This window comes from Nematostella vectensis, chromosome 10 (genome assembly GCF_932526225.1).
Source record: "Nematostella vectensis chromosome 10, jaNemVect1.1, whole genome shotgun sequence".
NCBI classification, from domain to species: domain Eukaryota; kingdom Metazoa; phylum Cnidaria; class Anthozoa; order Actiniaria; family Edwardsiidae; genus Nematostella; species Nematostella vectensis.
The window spans coordinates 8,993,841-9,012,421 of record NC_064043.1 but is presented as its reverse complement, the minus strand read 5'-3'; the positions used below and the strand labels follow the sequence as shown (position 1 = coordinate 9,012,421).

The window sequence follows — 18,581 nt, the reverse complement described above, 5'->3', positions numbered from 1 at the left end:
CAGGAGAGTGACCCGATCAACCGAGCGTTCTGATTGGCTTATTTCAGCAGGTGCCTTGTTTACAATAACGCGTGTCAATTATTTTGCTTGTTTAGGACAATGAGCCAATAATGTCTCACACGGTTCATAAATAAACTAGTCTGTGATCCCAGGCGTGGAAACCCTTCGGTCGAGCATTTTCAACTCGATGCAGTGATTGGGGCATGGGAATAGGTTTGCTCATCATAATTGCACTTCAACCATTCGAGTCACTGTTATTTTAAGCCTCGGAAAATAACGGTAGTGGATATCCTCCTAGCAGATACTTGAACAAGATATCAATTTTGGAATCTAAATCGAGAGTTTATACAAAAAAACAAACAATATTATTTAAACTCAATGTTTATATCTGAAGTCGTGTCATTCTTTATGGATTTTCTGTATATTTTGTAAACCACATCATCCTAACAATAATTTTTTTTATACAAAGAAAGGAATTAATTAAAGTAGTGCGCTTTGCACGACAAAACAGCGTGACAAAAGAATCAGCGTTTCCAGTGAAACCTTTGCACTTGGTAAATAAAATGTTAAGCTTCATACAATGGGTAAAATACGGCAAACATGACGTAAAATATAGCAACCAAACTTCTGTGTAAACAAAACGGGTTGTAAAAATAGGTTGGAAATAGTTTAATGCCGTTTATTATATTCTAGAGTTTATCTTCTAAGCAACAGGTGGTATGGTTCATAACCACGCGCCATAACACACTTTCCACCGGACCACATTCAGCAGAAGTAACATCCGAGAATAACACATGGAATCAAACAAACACAAAAGGCTGTTTTCATTTTTTATTCGGTCGGTCCTCTTTTATAATTTGACATTTTGTAACGAAGAGATTTGCAGAGTTGTTACATTGTTTACAACCACGACACTGATGGCTTTCCTCTCGCGCTTTGGGCAGTGAAAAGGCGACCCTAGCGCAACGAGTACTAAAATGCCTTATGCGAATAATGCGATAGAGTACCGCGATAGATACTGCGTGTGGTCTCGTTCTTATATATATAACAAATATGTCAATAATTTCACAAAGGCGTAAGAATACATTGTATAAGATATTAGAAATAATATACAAGAAGAGCTATATACATGTGTAAATTTTAAAAATTTCAGTTAAAAATTCTGAAATAAATGCTGAAAGTGCAGCATAAAAGATAACTATATCTAACACAATTATTCGTATTATAAAGGAGTCTCCTTCAGATCATTGAGGTTAGGAGGCCCTTTACCAGAATGTTCTTTTCCTAACGGCCTTAAATGACCGTGACTTCGGAATTCCCGATCTTCGTTCGGAATTTCTTCGGAAGGTGGTCGGGAGGACTTCTTAGGAAGAGGCGCTAAATACTCATTCCCAGGGCTCAACGCGCGCTCAGGGAAGTAAGCGCTCGGATTGACTGGCTCAGAGCCGGAGTGCTTGTGCGCATGTCCCTGAAAGGGATTCCCCAATCGCTGGGGATTACTGTGGTAGAGGTCAGGCGAGCGGGACCTGGGCTGTGGAATACTAGGGTAGAAGCCCTTGTGTTGTAGCGGCTGCAAACGAACTTCGCCAAGAGACTTATGGGTCTGGCCAGTTTGAGACGATCCACCCTAAGGTAATTTTTTTTAAATGGCGTTATTACAATCTTTTAGCACCTGGGGTGGGACAGCAGGCCCGCACCCAGGGGGGTGCAGGAGGTGCGAACGGCCGAAGGTCCACTTTTGGATCCCAATGGACGTGCTATTTGTAGACAAACTCAGATCACTCTGGTATGTAGCCCAAATCCGACAATAAACGTCCCGTGGAGATACGGCAACGCATAAAAAAACCCTTTTTGTTCTTTCGGGGATGGTCAGATTTTTATCAGAGAACTTATTCCATCCCTCCCCCCCGGAAAAGGTAGGTCCAGCTTTTCTGATTTCGCACCCCCCTCCCCCAAAGAAAAATCCTGGGTACGGGCTTGGACATGGATAGACATGATCATGGCACAGGGGTAAGGAACGAGATTCCATTTTCTTGCGAACCTGACAGTGTGGCACGGGGCAAATTGCGTACCGTTGCTTTAAATTGAAGAACGTGAAATGTTAACGTAAGAGAGAGTTCCTAGGTGTTTTCCTTGAGCCACGCGAAATCAGCGCGAGAATTAATGTAGCGCGAAACTGCTCACGCCTACAATTATAAGAATATCCAGTTGTAATGTTCTTGTAGTGGAAAAAATCGGAGAAACTGAAGCTAGGCATTTTAAGTAATAACTGTCTGCCCCAAAGGTTGCATATGCAGTACCGTAAAACTCCCAGGGTAGGGGGACGTGGTTACAAGGGGACGCCCATGGCGAGCTAGGATGTTACAATATATACCTTTTCCTGGTTCTTATCGCCAGTCACGCCGAGGCGCCCGATTTGTTTGGGTGGTCGGTAGTCAAGAGGTTGCTATAGGACCACAAGCGAACAGTTAGGCTCATGTGTAAGACCACAAACGAATAGTGAGGCTCACAAACGAAAAGTTAGGCTCATGTGTAAAACCACAAACGAACATTTAGGCTCATGTGTTAGACCACAAACGAACAGTTAGGCTCGTGTGTAAAGCCACAAACTACACAAGCAGTGACTTTACAAGGTTTTATGCACGCAGATACTAGGCATAAGCTCACACACTGCACGAGTATATCTGACAGAGCATCTGAGCATCACCATCCAGAGAGAAAGGAATGTGGCTCGATTTTCAGTAGTGATTCGTGGGGAAGGCGCACGTGACACTAAAAGCGGCTGCTAAAAGCAGACTATAAGTATAGTCCGAGTATATCTGACTGACCTGGATGTCCACGGATGCCCTCACTCGGTCCATTTTGTTGTGGTCGCTAGAGCAAACGGAAATCCAATCAGAAAATTGCAAATAAAAAATATAATCTCTTAAAAAGGAGATTCCCTTGGTATGACGCATACTATGTACCTCGTAGAGTCGGTTCTGTGTTGAGCCGTCTTCCACTGACCGCCTAGTGATACGTTGTAGGCCTAGAAATGAATACAAACCGCAATCAAAAACTTATTCCCAAATGTTGCACTTGAGAACCCATCAGTTGTAACCCGCATTGATTTATGGGTACCATACGAATAGCTCAATCCTGGTCTATGAAAGCCTTGTGAATGTTTGCAACATATAAACAAGAATGCCACTGCCTCCAAAACCTGGATGACTTTAATTTACGCTTATATTCGATACCCATGAATCACGGCAGGCTATGAAACATGGATTCCCCGAGTGCAATCTTATTGAAAATGGGTGCATAAAACGGAGTGACCTAGATAGGAGGATTCATAGACCTAGTATCATAAAGTACAAACTACCTGCTGTTGAAGTTTCTTTTTCTTCTTCTTCTTCTCTTTTCTCTCGTGCGCTCCTCGTGGCTGGATCTCTTCGCTGGCGGCCGCTTCTTGTTTCCTTTAAGATCACATGAAATAAATGGCGACGAGTGTAAAAACATGATTTTCCAAAAGCATTCATCCGACTCGTGAACGTGCTGCAACGGTATTTGCAGGCAGAAACAGTGCCAGAATTTTTGATCGATTTTTCCACGAAGTAAATGTGGATATTCAATAATTTATGTTTCCTTATGAAGCAAGTTTTTTTTTCTTGGATTGTCATTGTTTTGTATTCCCATTGCCGGATTAGCTCGCTAGAGGCAATTAAGTTATTTAAAGATTTTGTGTTTTCGCTCAGTTCAAATTCAGAGCAAAAAGCGCGCGAAACACGAAAATAATATAGCCCAAAAATTTCCACATTCACAAAATAAAATCCCGGTCATTCTCTGAGAGTTTTAACTTATTGCCCCCCAAAAAAAAGAATTACTATATAAAAGAATTGCGTCGCCCGTTAGTATTGCAATCTAAATACAAAGAGGGTAACCAAGCGACTTCCCACATCATGGTCTCTTGGGGTAACTCAATTTATCGTACTAACCACTGCGTGTCAAGCGACCTGGCCTTTACGTGATGCCCTGTAGGGGGAGGGTAGGTGGTGAGCCCTGGAGCCTGGGCCGAGTCTGCTGGGGTTGATGACGTCACGTCTGTGGATGAGCCACGCCTGTCCAAGGCCGCCATGTTAAAGTGCATCGAGAAGTTGGGCTGCGCGGCGCTGCTACCAGCATTTGTGTCTGCGGGAAACACTTGGATTTAAAACAATGGAATGGAAGGTCGGAATAAAGGCGTCCTTATTCAGGGTATAACTACAGTTTCTCGAAATACGACCAGTTTGCAGATCACTTTTTCGCCTTTAGCGCCGCCCATCATAGCACGCGATTTTTCACTGAGTTAAAATGTCAAAGCAAAAAATAAATGGAAATTCGAATATAGGTAATTCCTTAACTTTTACTGACACACAATAATAAAGTTATATTTGGCAATGTTATTGTATGCGAAAGTCCGAGGCGAAAGTCCGGCCGTACCCACACTGTTCAACATACCGAGATAATTATTAGGCTTGCTTCGTCTGTCAAAAGATATGAAGCCCCCCTTGGATTCTTTGTGTTTGACGGGTGGCTGATCAAGACCCTGCTGAAAAGAGAAAACATCAGTCGACAACGTTCACCATGTAAAGCAGTAGTTGACACCACTGTGTTGTGCTATTACCTCGTTTCTAACAAGTAGCTGTTGCTGTGTCCTGAGCTTGAAGGAGGCGGAGCCATCCCTGTCCTTCTTCTTGTTCATGATGACTGACTTGGCTTTACGGATCTCCTCCGCCACTGCTGATGAAGTGCTCGATGAGCCCTAAGGCAAATAACATCCATGAGACAAGCAGTCCAACCAAAGCTGGAGGGCTCAGTGCTAAAGGTATGCACTAGCAACATCATTATCGTCGTCGTCGTCATTATAGTTTCCTGCAGTTTTCTACCCCCAGGCCTTATCACGAAAATATATGGGCGTCATTAATGTTGTCGTCATCATCATCATCATCATCATCATCATCATTATCATCATCATCATCATTATATTATCCCTTAGGGTTTTAGTGTATTTACCTTGGGTGTGCTCCAGCTCACTGTTTCTCCCCCTTGTTGTCCTCCTGGTTGTCCAGCAACTGGGAAGAAGCTGTAGTTTGCAGCTGTCACATGGCTATGGGCAAGGGGCCCTGCCTTGTTCCTGTGACACCCATCGTCGTCAACATCTTGCCTGTCACCTCTAGAGTCCATGACTTTCTCATTCTGTGTCTCTACCCCTTTTGACCTATACCCTGTACTATCTGATAGCATTGATATCTTAATTCCTTTGCTATTGTCTTCTTTATTATGGGACCTCTCAGGGGTGTCCCTTCCCTCTACGGGTGAATCAATATTAGAAGCATTGTGGTCATTCTCACTATTTCTTATGTTAGTCTCTGAGGTTCTCTGAACATTCCCTAGGTCCTGTCGAAGGATTTGCGTTCTCATGTCTTGGTCACTAACACTAGCATTTGTAGCATCATTGTGATCAGTGGACTCTCTAGGTTTCACCTCATGTGAGGGCTTGGAGTAGAGGTAGCTAGGCTCTCCTTGCAAACTCTCCCTGTGCTTGGAAGCCTTTATGGTTGCCTTTGACTTACTATGAGATTCGCTTCTTACTGGTGTGGCTAAATGCGGGTTTTCTTTCAGCTTGGCCTCATGGGAGTCACGTTCAGTTTGGAACGCAGGGTGGTGGTAACAGTCTTCGATAGTACACCTTAACTTGGGATCTAGTTGCAAAGTTTTCTGCGAATAAGATGATACCATCTTGTCAGTAATCAAACAGTAAAGAATACCACAACCTGATCATAAAAGAAAAGCACTGATCTCACTTATATTGGAGGTTCCAGACCTTATAGAATGATGTATTTAGAAAAATCAATGAAAAACAAGTAGGCAAGATAATGCATACCGACCTGCATGAAGTTGAGCATCTGTCCATTAATGATGCCCATATATTTTCGTGATAAGGTCTGGGGGTAGGAAACTGCAGGAAACTGTAATAAAATATTTCCAAGTTAGTTCAGTTGAAGTTGAAACTTAGACACAGAATTGTCAAGTTACCTTGAGGCCTGAAAATCTTGGGTTTGAATGAAACATGTTCATCTGCTCTGGGGGCAACGGGCCAAGGACCTGGGCATTCATATCAAAATAAATCATATACAAAATAATACGGTTTATCATTTGTGCCTGTTATAATTCCACACTCCAATTAATTATAATTCCACAAAGATTTCAGGTAGTGTAAATTCAACCTTAAAAAAATTATTTTTACCATCATTTTATAATAGAAATAATAAAAATAAATTTTGATAGGTAAGCATGATAAAGTAAAACAAACTGAAATCAACTGTCTTGCCTTTTGAATGGTAAACAGTTGGTCTATTTCACTCTCTCCAGGGAATACTGGCTGAAAATAGATATGAATGTTAATAAGCACAGAGGTGAATAATAGACAGAAAAAATTAAAAACTGAACGTTTCTATCTACTAACCTGTCCATCGCTAAGTTCCCCTAGAATACAACCAATGGCCCAGATGTCCACTGGTTTTCCATATGGGGCACTGCAAGAGGATTGAGAAAGCAAAACATAGGCACCAGTTAAATGGTCGTTATTATGTATTGCATACAGTAAAAGTGGACAATCGTGGGGCTTTGGGGTGTCTGCTTTTTACTTAGGGGATAAAAGTAGGGCAAAGATTAACTAATGATGATGTTCTAAAAGTAACAATAATGTACTCCTTACCCAAGTAATAACTCTGTTGACCTGTACCATCTTGTTGCTACATAGTCTGTTAGTTGAGCACTGCTGTTGACTGTCATTGCTCTTGCAAAGCCTGCAGTAACAAGAATCTGTCAATAGATGATACCCCACAGCTTTCTATGAGCTATGCACAACTGGGAAAAGATTAGTAGGTAATTTTGGGAAATTGGAAATCAAATGCTCACTTTTAAATTGCACTGTAGTGGCAGGGAAATAACAACAAAAAGTTAAAGTTTTATGCAGTACATGTTGTGAGTATTGTTTAGCTGATGACCAACCTATCAGCCCTTTGTTGGACTAAAGCTTTCAACATAAAAAAAACACAAATTAAACATTCTTGAAAGTGTCAATCATTCTTTAAGGCATTATTTATAGCATCAAGGCATCATCTCTCTGGTATAAGGTGACAGATGTTAACTGTAATCGATGATAGATGCTAAAGGGAAAACAGGAGCAGATCCAGGATTTCAAAATAGGTGGATAATAAAATAGGTGGATAATGGCCGGATAGGCGGCCTGTAACTGATCCAGTGGTTCTTGGTAGGTCACATAGATCTAACAATACTTCAAGCTGAACTGAATTTGTCGCGTCAGCAAATTCAAGCAGGAGATGGCACATGGACAGTACCTTCTCCATAGTTTCTTCAAACAAAGTGGGTTGCCATTTTTTTTTTTTTTTGCCCAAAAAGGGGGGTGGATATCCACCCAACCCACCTCCTCTGTATCCCTCCCTGGAAAACCCTGCACCTGTGTAAAGGACCACCTACCAAAGTCACAGAGTTTGAGGATGTCCGTCTTACTGATGAGGAGATTTTCAGGTTTTATATCTGAAAAGGGAAACACTGTTTATAAGGTATGGTACATAGCATCTCAGTATAATGATACCCAAGATTATGATATTCACAATAAACAATATTGATCTCTGGTCTTGACAACCATAAAACATGAGAATCATCTCGATTTTATCATTTTCTTGAACAAAAATGCAATTTTTTGGTCTCTTGTCATATTGTTACATCAAGGTTCCACTGTAAAATGCATTAAACCTCATCGCTATGAATAAACCACTTGAGCACAAATTGGTACAAGAAGGACTTTGAAACAAGGTAATAGAGGTCTACTTACCTCTATGTATTACATCATTCTGATGGCACCACTTAATGGCCTTAATCAACTGGAAAATGTAATTCCTAAAAAGGGCATAGAATGATTGTGTTAACATCCGCAACAGAGAAAGCATAATACTGTACAGCTGTATACCTGACTCTATGAGCAGGGACTCCATTAGGCATCTCTTCAAGCAACTCAAGCATATTCTGGAGAAAGAAAACATTGCAGCCATTAGTATGGGCTTACCTAAGGAAAATTATTCTGAAATTGTCCAGTTTACTGTACTTCCAGTCAATTATATAACAATCTCCAATGATGGCAAACGTGAGAAATATTTCAAATTTGTATAAGCAGTGTGCCTACTTCCTCAAGGATGTGACTGATAATTTAGAGTGGATGGTCTTTTAAGTAGTGCAGCTTCTAATGGATTATTTTGTCTTTTGTCGGTTGAGGTCTCCTTCCGCCAGCCATAAGTAAACTTGTGTGATTGCCTCTTTAAGTAATGTGATTACATACCTTTTTAACATATGTGATTACATACCTTTTCAACATACTCAAACACCAAATACAGTTTTCCTCTCCTACGGAAAGCTTCCCTGAGGTAATGAAGAGAGTAATGTGATTAATAAAATGCAATAAAAAATATGCTGGCACTTTTTATGAGTAAAAGAAAAAAAAGTGTTATTTGAAATATTATCTTAAACACATCTTATAAAAAGGTGACATATCTGTTATTCATCTTCTGTGACAAACTTCTAGGGACTAAACAGTGACATTTGCAACTACTGTATATATATATTTGTTTAAAATTTGGTTGCAAACAAGCTATACCAACAACCAGCTAAAAATGAAAATCATTTTGTTTACCAAAGCCAAAACTATTAACAAAAGTTGAATGTGAGTACCAAAAGGGAAAATTGTTGTCAAGTAGTGAGATTCTCACCTTAGCTCAACAATATTTTCTTGCTTCAGCATGCGAAGCACCTTCAGTTCACGTAAAGTGGTTCTTTTGACATCCTCATTGTCTGCCCCAAATAAAAGAGAGACCTCAGTATTGAAATGGCAAAAAGCTCAAGAACTGTGCGCAGGGTGAACACACTTCTTCTTGACTGACAGAAAATTGGCCATTTCTTATTAGAGACTAGTCAAATATCAAACTTATTCTATACTATATCTATGACTTTATATCCATCCTCAGCAACTCCTAGCTATCGACCTTAAAGCCGCATTGTCACCAGTTTACTTCCGGTTAATTACCTAAAAATCTCCAATAATTTTTTAATGGCAAATGCGAAAAATATTTCAAAATATTGAAAGCAGTGTGTCTATTGGAAGTTTCTTTGAGGATGTGATTGATAATTTAGAGCGGATGGCCTGTTAAATATCTTGGATTCTGATAGATTCTTTTGTCTTTTAACGGTTAAGGTTTCAGTTGGACCTCTGGAAGTAAACTGGTGACAATGCGGCTTAAAAGAGCTCAAACTTCATGTTTTTCCCCCTAAAAGTGGGATGGGCATATTAGGACCATGAGTCTGTCAGCTATCCCCAAATATATTCTCTTTCTTTCTTCCTTTTGTTGTGATTAAAGCTCTTTTTTGGGAGAGGGGCTGGGGGATATTTACCCTTGGTTGGGGGTTGGGGAATTTGAGGCTATCTTAGACCCCTCTCCCCTTTCATTTTTAGAGCTGAATGACTTGGAGCACAAGACACAAATTTGAACGATAGCATAGTGTATTATAGGCCCGATAGGGAACAGAGCAGTCAGAGACAAGGGGCAAGCATTTGTATACCTTCGCTATCCTTGAATTTTTTAATGGCAACAACTTCGTTATTTTCCTAGAAAAGATTAAAAATATAAAATTACATTGATACAAAAAAATTGCATTCTTAAATGGATGAAAACTAATGGAAACACAAAAATGCTGCATTCATCTTCAATTCAAAATGCAATTTTCAATATTTTTTTTGAAAATAGTTTAGTATCATTATTTTTATCTAAAGATGGTTTATTGTGAAAACAGAGGTAAAATAATTATCTAACAAATTAGATGTCTAGCAATTGGCTAAAATCTAATTAAAAAATCCAAGTTTTTAATAATTTAGTAAGTATTTGCTAGTTTCTGTAGCCATTTAGTTAATAAAATATAAAAAAACTACTAAAACTAAATAAAGGAAGGTGTTCAGTCCATTAACAAAGTCTTGGGCTTTGTTCGAGCACATCGTCTTGTTTGGGCTTATAATAAAATCAAATAAAAATGTTCAAGACATGGCGTGTTTACTTTTTGTGTTAGGGCGAGATTGGAACGGTGGAAATTCGTTGTCAAAACAACTAACAAATCGCACAAGATTAATAACACAACAGACAATTAACGGCATGGTTCTTTTGCACCTTTAGATTGCACCCTACTAGTTTTAAAACGAATTAAAACAATCCGACATTTGTCTTGCGATCGGAACAACATGTAGAACTGTACACAGAAATATGTCACCAAACCAAACAAAAAATAGCCAGGATTCCAGTTGCAGTCGATAAATATCACACAAAAGCTTACCTTGTGCCGACATTTCATAACAACACCATAGGCACCTAGAAGAGATATTACAAGTAGTATAACAGTTTAAGACAATGTAAAAATATTTACGACACAAGCAAATATCGGTAATCGGTGATTATTTTGTTTGAGAAGTTTACTCGTGACAATCAAATTTCAAACTTTCTGGCGGGTCAGCATTTGAACACGAAGTCTTTCAAGATTCTTACCTTCGCCTACAATTCCCAACACTTCGTATTTATTCATAGGACTTTAATCTCCCTTGCGCATTGTTCCAAGATTGTCTTCATGAAAGTTTTACAAATGACAGTTATTTTTTTACAACTCTCTCCATGGCGCGTGTTGTGAGGTCCCAACAACAAGTAAACTCTAACATTGTAGCTTTGTTTTCCCTCTTCTGGAACGATTATCCCACTAAATCCTGCAGCTTTCTACTAAACATTGGCCAAAGATTATACATGGTTACATCTTAGAAGGTGTTTTGATGATCTTGTAGGCGATTTTTGAGCGTTTTCACGTTGGATGGTTGAGGTTTCCATCGTGATTCTCAACCTCCAGCCGCTTTGCGTTGTTTTGGCCCAGCATCCTTCGCGCGCTTCGCATGCCGAAATGATGACGATTTTTTACGACGGGTCATCCCGCAAAATGTACATCACGGAATTTATTTTCGTCTTTTTCACCGCTTAATCTTGGCTGTACATCGCTTCGCAATAGGTATCTTTTTAACTCATACACAACAAATAATTGGCATTATCGAAGAACTCGTTGGCTGACGACTTTTTAAAACTAGCAATGTGAACAGATTGAAGACAAACTCTACCTTAATAGTTGTAGGGGTTTTGATTTGAAATAAAAATCCTTTACCCGTAAAAACGAAAGAAAAGGAACACGAAAATGAGAGACAAAAATATTTACCCCGCCCCCCTCCCCTACACGATCATTTCGCTATCCTAGTCTCCCCTCCCTTATTAAAAATGGTTTGTCACGCTTGGAGGCTTGTTTTGTTGCAGAATGGCGTACGGCTCGCACATTTGAAAAATAATCTTCAATTTACACCTAAAATCCTACGATTCCAAGGCTCGAAAGACCTCAAGAAGATGTCTTCGGATAACTTACACGTGAGTTTTTTGGAATTTGTATGTTTGTAATTCATAACATAGTGTTTGGAGGTAGCAATGAAGGCGTTCGTTAGAGTTGTGCTGTGGTAAAGTACCCTGAAGTAGGTGGCTAATCCAACTGTTTTGAAGCATTCCTCTTGTTGAAAATGTCACAAGTATATCCGGTTGAATATCAAATATCACTCTATACTGCTTTGGCATTAGTGTTCGGTGCTCTTACCACTTTTGTTTTACGAGTACTTATGTTAAACGTAAAAATCACATCCAACGAGTTCGCTAGACGCTGGAGTTATCTTGTCTGGCCATCTTTTCTCAAGTCAAATTCTGTGCCCTGTCTCCCTTTACAAGCACAATTCATGCAGGATAGCATCAAATGAGTGTACTATGTGTAGCTCCTCAGAATTATAATTTCTTTCCTCAAGCTTATTATAATAAGATTTACTTATACTTGGTGTATAAGTTATACTTACATTACTTCCAGTTCCATTATCAATTTTTTTGATGACTTTTCCCACTGAGTTTATCTTATCAGAGTTTGTAGTCTATTTAATCTATTTCATACTTCATTTAGGTATTAGGGTTTTGTCGGTTCTAGTTTGCTCTGTAATTAATCATTCTTTTAGCATACCTATCAGTGTCAACACCCAGAGTTAGTGAACCGTACCACAAACCCTTTGGTCATCGCCTCTCACAATGTATATCCTTTTTTTTTGCTCGGAATAGCGTAGATACACAGCAATAATGCGATGTTGTCACATATGCAGCCGATGCAGGTGACGTTTGTTCATGACACAAAAAATATATATTTTGTACATTATAACAATTATGCACTTTGTTATAACACATTATAACAAAGTGCATAATTGCACAAAATTAAGTGTAGAGTGAGGGGAAGAAGGGGGGACCAAAGAAAATCTTGTGATAGTATAAGGGAGTTTTTTTGCTGAGATTTAGAAGTATGTACGTCATTATGTGCATGACACCTCCTTTTCATGATTTTAGTTTCCTGAATCACTAGAATTTTCATTGAGACAAAAATTGCTAATTGCATGATCCAAGATACCCTGTGATATATTTATAATTCCGCATGATTTTCTTTAGCTTTTCAGAATGCAAAACCTCTCCAACCCTGGGAATGCTCCTTTAGCATAGTATTAAGAACATTGGCTTTTTGTGGGAAAAAGCTCAAATGATTGTTTATGATATTTTTTTTTCACAGAAAAGACGAGGAGATCATAGCAGCTCTCGTGCATCAATGAGAGAAAAACTTGTGGAAAAGAAAAAGGCCAACCAAGAACATGAGAGTAACTTCAATGCTGGTCGTGTGAATGTACAGGAAAGACATCTTCACAGAACTGGGATCAGAGGAAGAAAAATCTGGTGTTTTTTAGCTGTGTTATACTTGCTTGCATTGATGTGTATAATAAACCTAATTGTAAGTAGTGAAATATTGTTACAGTACCGGTAACGAGTATCATAACCTCAAATCACGAGTGTCGAGTCGCAATGCATATTCTATTTGAGAGTATTAATTTACATTACTATTTAGTTTTTATTTCATATCCATGTTTGATCCTATAGGTGAAGGAGAAAAAATATTGAAATTTCTAAACATAAATTTTTTATTGCCTTGTTTTTTTTTTCAAGTTTTTAAAAAATGTGTCTTTTTTATTTGGGTGGGGGGATGAATTCTTTGCTTTAATCTCACAATATCTGCTACCTGTGTTTAGATATACCCTTATAAGGAAGGGAAGCATGCTGCATTGATCCACGACTGATAGTGGATATGTGAAGCCGAATCATAAATGATCCAGTCGTGGATCAATGCAGCATGCTTCGCCTCCACTTCCCTTTTGAACTTTAGATTTTTTTTTTAAGATTTAGCCTGAAGCCATAGTGACAATTTAGTCATAATTTAGAAATTATCTCTTTGGTTTTCTTGGGTTGTAATTCAGTTCATGTTTGAGTCACTCTTATTTATTATTGTTTTTTCTTTTCATTAAAAATATAATTCTCTTATTACATCCTAAAGTACTGTTCAAAATATATACCTCTCTATCATATTTTATGTTCCTCACTTAATTGCAAGCTGCAAGTACTATTATTGATGCTTGACATATATGATTTCCAGATTCTATCTATCATGTATTCAGTGTTGCAAATCAAGACAGATGGTATGAAGTCACTCTCGTTTTTTGAGAATGGCATGCTCAGATGGACCAAAAAAAGTGATCTAGAAATTGTTACCGCTTACAAGCATGAGATTGGCGGATTTAGGGATCAGAGCTTGGATATCGAGTCTCAGGGGAAAAAGGTAAGGTTGTTACATAGGCACATAGGAATATTGCCAGATTACTATGAGCTATATACAAAGCAGCCCTAGGGCCAAGATTTGGAACCGGCGGAACCAGCAGAACCAGCATATTTTGAATGCAGGGGTGTAGAGGGGTATAGAGGTAGGGGTGTATACAGGATTACGATTGCTGAAACAACATCACTAAGTGCAAATGTGCTACGTTATTTCATGCACATTTGACGCTCTGTCATATGCAATTTGTAAAAAAATCAGTTGTTTAAAGTTCCAGATAAGTAGCAAAAACCACCCTGTGAAACAAGCACTTGCAGTTCAAGTGTGCAAAAGGCGTGTGTTTTTTTGCCATATACGCCCTCCTCTTGTACCTGTGCAGACAAAAAAATAACAAAGTATTTTAACACTTTGTCTATTTGTCATATCATACTACAAACGTATTACCCTATTTAACAATTCCTACATGTGTGTAAATTTGCGGTCGTCCTGGACTCTTCACGCTATGTGGCATTTGATGGGGTTAACATGAGTGTGACGAGTCCAGACGGCCACAAGGCTTCGACGCTGGTGCAGTTGTGTGTTTGGAACTGTAACTGTTATTGTATTTGCTCGCTTAGACGCCGCATGAACGGTGAGGATAAATCGTAAAGAACAGGACTTTTTCGAGTTTAAACAATTCGCGTAGTGGTCATTCACTTTTGCATTGACTTTTTTCATTATTGAATAAAAAAAGTTTTTTTCGAAAATAAGTTGCAATCCTTGTATAACGTTGCTATCCCTATGGCCCCCTTCGCCTGAGACGCCGCATTTTAGTAATGCCTGTCTGCAGAAGCATCTCCCTTCAGAAAGCCTCTGGCAGCCACCATTTTGTCATCCTTGCAAAATATCTAGTGTGAGAAGCATCCATTTGCATTGGCTGATTTGGTAAAGTTGTCATTGTACTCTTAGTTGGATTTGGTAAAATTTAGTATAGAGCTTTCCATTTTAGATGGCTGTAGTTCAAGATATCTATGCATTATTTGACTTTCAATATTAATTGAAAGCAACAAAGGGAAGGGCTGGCAAGGGCCCTTTAACAACAAAAATACAGACTGGCAAACTTATTAGCATACTGTAGATTAATTTGAAAAGGCATCTTTGGTTTTCTGGCAGTAGTATGTAGTAGTATCATAAAATACATTTGTTCTTGTAGATTATATTGCATGGAGGACCAACCACAAACAGCCCTCAAGGTGAGAGGACAAGTTTTACAGGCCAAACAAGAAGGGTGGGGAGTGTAAAAAAGAAGCTGATATAATCTTTATGAGATAGCCAGAAGTTTGTGAGGAGAGGGTGGGTTCAAACTAAAGCATATGATACTTCTTCATTATGGTCAAGTTAGGTGTTTTTAATACTAATTTAAAGCAGCACCAACTAAAACTTTTTTTTTCAGTCCATGTTAATTCTGATGGGAGTGGTGTCTTCAAGGCCAAAAAGGGCTTTCGGTTTGAGGATCCATATGCTGAGAAAGAGGTCATTACCTTTGATGGCAACAAAGTGTTGTTCCTGCCAGAGTACATCAAGGGTGAAGAGATTGGCATGAATAGAATTATCTCCCATAGGGTAAGGGTTTAAGTTTAGATTTTAAGTGATGATAATGATTATCTTGCACTGTCAGTCAGTAAGTGGGATATCATGGATATCATGGCCATGAGGGTGTCAATATGAATGAAAAGGCATTATTCCATTCTTCCATTCCTTACTTTCTCTTGTTCAGATTGTAAGTGATGATAATAATAATCTAACACTGTCAGCCAGTACATCCATGGATATCAGTGGCCATGAGGGTGTCAATATGGATGGAAAGACATTGAAATTTGAAGCAAACACTGATGTGAATATTATCTCCTCAGTGGTAAGACTTGTATTTTATTTAAATTTGATTTTGGGATTAAAGAGCTAGGGTTCAAATATAAGGGGTAAATTTTGACATTTCCAAACTTTTAAAAATGGTTAAAAGTTAATGGAAAACAGTGTCATTAACTTTCCGAAAAAATATCTAGGTTAAATTTACCTTTTTTCATAGCATGACTGCCACCTGCATTATTTATGATATGATTGTCAGTAGACTTTTTATGACTCATTTTTATTTTTTCTAGTCAAATCGCATGGAACTCAGTGCTCAGAAAGTGGCATTGAAACCTGCGTCAAACAGTATCCCATCAAACACCAAGAATTATAAACTTTGTGTTTGCCGCACTTCATCGAAGCTGTATGCAGTTGATTCACCACAGAATGCCAGTGTCACATGCAAGACAATTGAAAAAATTTGCTGATCCACACAATATTTAGATAGACACCGTGTAGAGTGGTTTTCATAGACCATTGAAACAAAGTGTAATGGTCAAGGTGTAGTCCGGCCAGCACAAAAGATATCTCATAGTTGTCAGCTCAACAGCATTAGGTGGGCATCACAAGATTTTGGACCTCATCCCCAGCCTTATTTCTGTGAGAATGTTCATACATTCTCTGTATTCACTCACATTGGCTCTCTTAGTTTTTTCACAGATTTACTGTATTTCACCCGATTTCACAAGATCTCTGTCCAAGTTGAGTTGACAGCTATGAGATCTAAGACATAGAGTGTATTAGTGCTAAATAAGCTTTAAGTGTGTAAACCAATCTAAGCAGCATAGCCATGATTTTTGACAGGAGGGGCCCAAAAGGCCCTTTCAAGACATTTTCTCCTGTATTTTAGATAATGTCTCAGACATTTACTGTCTTTCTTGGAATAATATTGGAATATTATTCTCCAATATCAATCTTCTAGTGAATGTAGCTGTAACAAAATCTGATTCTTAATCTGTTCTACAAACTTATGTACCCTGAAGTATATCTATGCCTTCCATTGTTTAGGCAGGTGAAAATGTTTTGGGGTTTTAAATATAGGGGGGTATATAGAATAAGCTAATTTGTCCTGACATAACTATAAATTGATAAAAATTGATAATCAACGGGCAATTGATAACTGAGTGATATCAATTTCCTTGGTTATCAGGTATGATCAGTAATTGATAACAATCGATACTCAATTTTTCCTATATTCAATTCAGTTGATATCAATTATTATCAATTTTTTTAATACATTCCAGCTTTAAATTCGATTCATATCAATTAAATTGAAGTCATGATTGCCAATGAGTGGGGTGATAAGAGAATTTCTGTAAGTGTTTTGGAGATTTATTTTCGATACCTTGGTTATACTGTAGTTTCTTCACATATATTTCCTTTAGTGTAGTGCACAGTATAAAACAAGTAAATGATAGAATAGTTGAGATAAACCCCAATACATAAAATAAAATACAGCCATTTTTACATTTGTAGAGAAAGCAATAACAAGCTATATTTTAAAAAAATATGAGTTTTTTTAAGCATTTTAAAGTTGTACAAAATGATTTTTAAGCCAGTTGTTCTATGTACTAGGATGTAAAATTATATAAGATAATAAATTATGTAATTTCAGTTTGCTCTCTAATGTATCGTAAACCCAAATTCTGAATAATATTGTCTGAGAAATTGAAATAATCCGGGGGGGGGGGGGGGCGCAATCTATGCTTGCCACTTCTCCTCAGGACCCCCCTGGGTTTGTCACTTCCAACAAAATCAACCTCCGCAGATGATTTTAATCACCATTTTGCATACGTCATGATCGTCTCCAAAGCCTCCCACCCAATGCTCCCTTTGATACACCTAGACTGGTAAACGTCATTCGTTTAAGGAAGCACCTTGGTGTAATGTTCTCCTTCACAGAAACAACAAGTGGATACGTGGTGGATTGTCTGCGGAAAATGAAGACAAACAAGGCCATGGGTGTGGGTAAGTTAGGCGCTCGTTTACTAAAGAATGCTGTTTAGCACATAGATGGGAAGTACAGAAATGCGAGCTCAAACAGGTTGCCATTCAACGAAAAAAAGAGCAAAACAATACTAGTTACGGGAAAACGCCTTGCCAGGAAAAAAATCCTTCAAAGAAACTCACTGTTCTGACGTCATCGGGAACGATGCTGGATCAAGTGGATCTCTGCACGATCGATATAGACTGTTAGCTCTCTCGAGTTCTCATTCCAAGACCACATCAACAGAATTTGTAAGAAGTGTCCCAGAGAAAGATCCGCTCCTGCTTACCACTTAAACAACGATTGCTCTATTACAATGCTTTGGTAAAGTCGATTCTTTGCTATGCTGTGTGTGCCTGGTAGGCTGCGTGTTCCAATGATGCCTTGGAAAGGCTCCTCAAGTTACAGAAACGGGCAGTGCGTCTTATAGCAAATGCATGTCCTCTTGCGACTTCTCTCCCTTTATCAGTGGCGGACATGTCACCCCCCTTTTGGGCGAAAAAAAAAAGCGTTTAAACATAAAAAGATAAATCGTTGTAAATTGTTATAGCAGAATTGGATGCATCGCGATGCTATTCACTGGACGAAAGCCAGACAATGTTCGTGACAGAAAGCCAGGCCACTGCACTAGGCGAAAAGCTTTTTTCAACAACATTTTTTAACCCTAAAAGATAGCACATTGGGTATGGTCGAAGCAATTTCAAATCCTAAGCTTTAAAATCATTGTGAGACCGGTGAGACCCCATTATGGATAGCAAAAGCGTAAGAAAAGGGCGATAAAAAAGAGTAAAAATAGGGCGATCACCCAATCATCTACTTATATGTAGAGCCCTCCCCCCTACAAATTGCTAGACGGAGCGCAACC

General features: G+C 38.7%; 2 protein-coding genes across 4 annotated transcripts; one reads left to right on the top strand and one right to left on the bottom strand.

Moving 5' to 3' along the window:
- Positions 1–817: 817 nt before the first annotated feature.
- On the bottom strand, positions 818–11,008 carry LOC5513542 (cyclin-dependent kinase-like 5). 2 transcript variants are annotated; one of them, XM_032383096.2, is made up of 22 exons: positions 10,626–11,008; positions 10,417–10,451; positions 9,655–9,700; positions 8,808–8,889; positions 8,406–8,460; positions 8,015–8,070; positions 7,880–7,944; positions 7,522–7,581; positions 6,737–6,827; positions 6,485–6,554; positions 6,350–6,400; positions 6,055–6,123; positions 5,907–5,987; positions 5,032–5,736; positions 4,643–4,780; positions 4,477–4,567; positions 3,975–4,167; positions 3,362–3,455; positions 2,967–3,028; positions 2,829–2,874; positions 2,375–2,446; positions 818–1,627 (listed from the first exon to the last, which is right to left on the bottom strand). In XM_032383096.2, the coding sequence occupies exons 1-22, from the start codon at positions 10,660–10,662 to the stop codon at positions 1,223–1,225; spliced, it is 2,604 nt and encodes an 867-aa protein (XP_032238987.2). In that variant the 5' UTR covers positions 10,663–11,008; the 3' UTR covers positions 818–1,222. The 2 variants fall into 2 exon arrangements, with proteins under 2 accessions (XP_032238987.2, XP_032238988.2); XM_032383097.2 differs by having other exon boundaries at positions 4,477–4,564.
- A 388-nt stretch (positions 11,009–11,396) lies between these two features.
- On the top strand, positions 11,397–17,343 carry LOC5513541 (beta-sarcoglycan). 2 transcript variants are annotated; one of them, XM_032383110.2, is made up of 8 exons: positions 11,397–11,534; positions 12,258–12,307; positions 12,754–12,969; positions 13,666–13,848; positions 15,035–15,074; positions 15,275–15,444; positions 15,599–15,736; positions 15,981–17,343. In XM_032383110.2, the coding sequence occupies exons 2-8, from the start codon at positions 12,281–12,283 to the stop codon at positions 16,155–16,157; spliced, it is 951 nt and encodes a 316-aa protein (XP_032239001.2). In that variant the 5' UTR covers positions 11,397–11,534; positions 12,258–12,280; the 3' UTR covers positions 16,158–17,343. The 2 variants fall into 2 exon arrangements, with proteins under 2 accessions (XP_032239001.2, XP_001633832.3); XM_001633782.3 differs by lacking the exon at positions 12,258–12,307.
- The last annotated feature ends 1,238 nt before the right edge of the window (positions 17,344–18,581 follow it).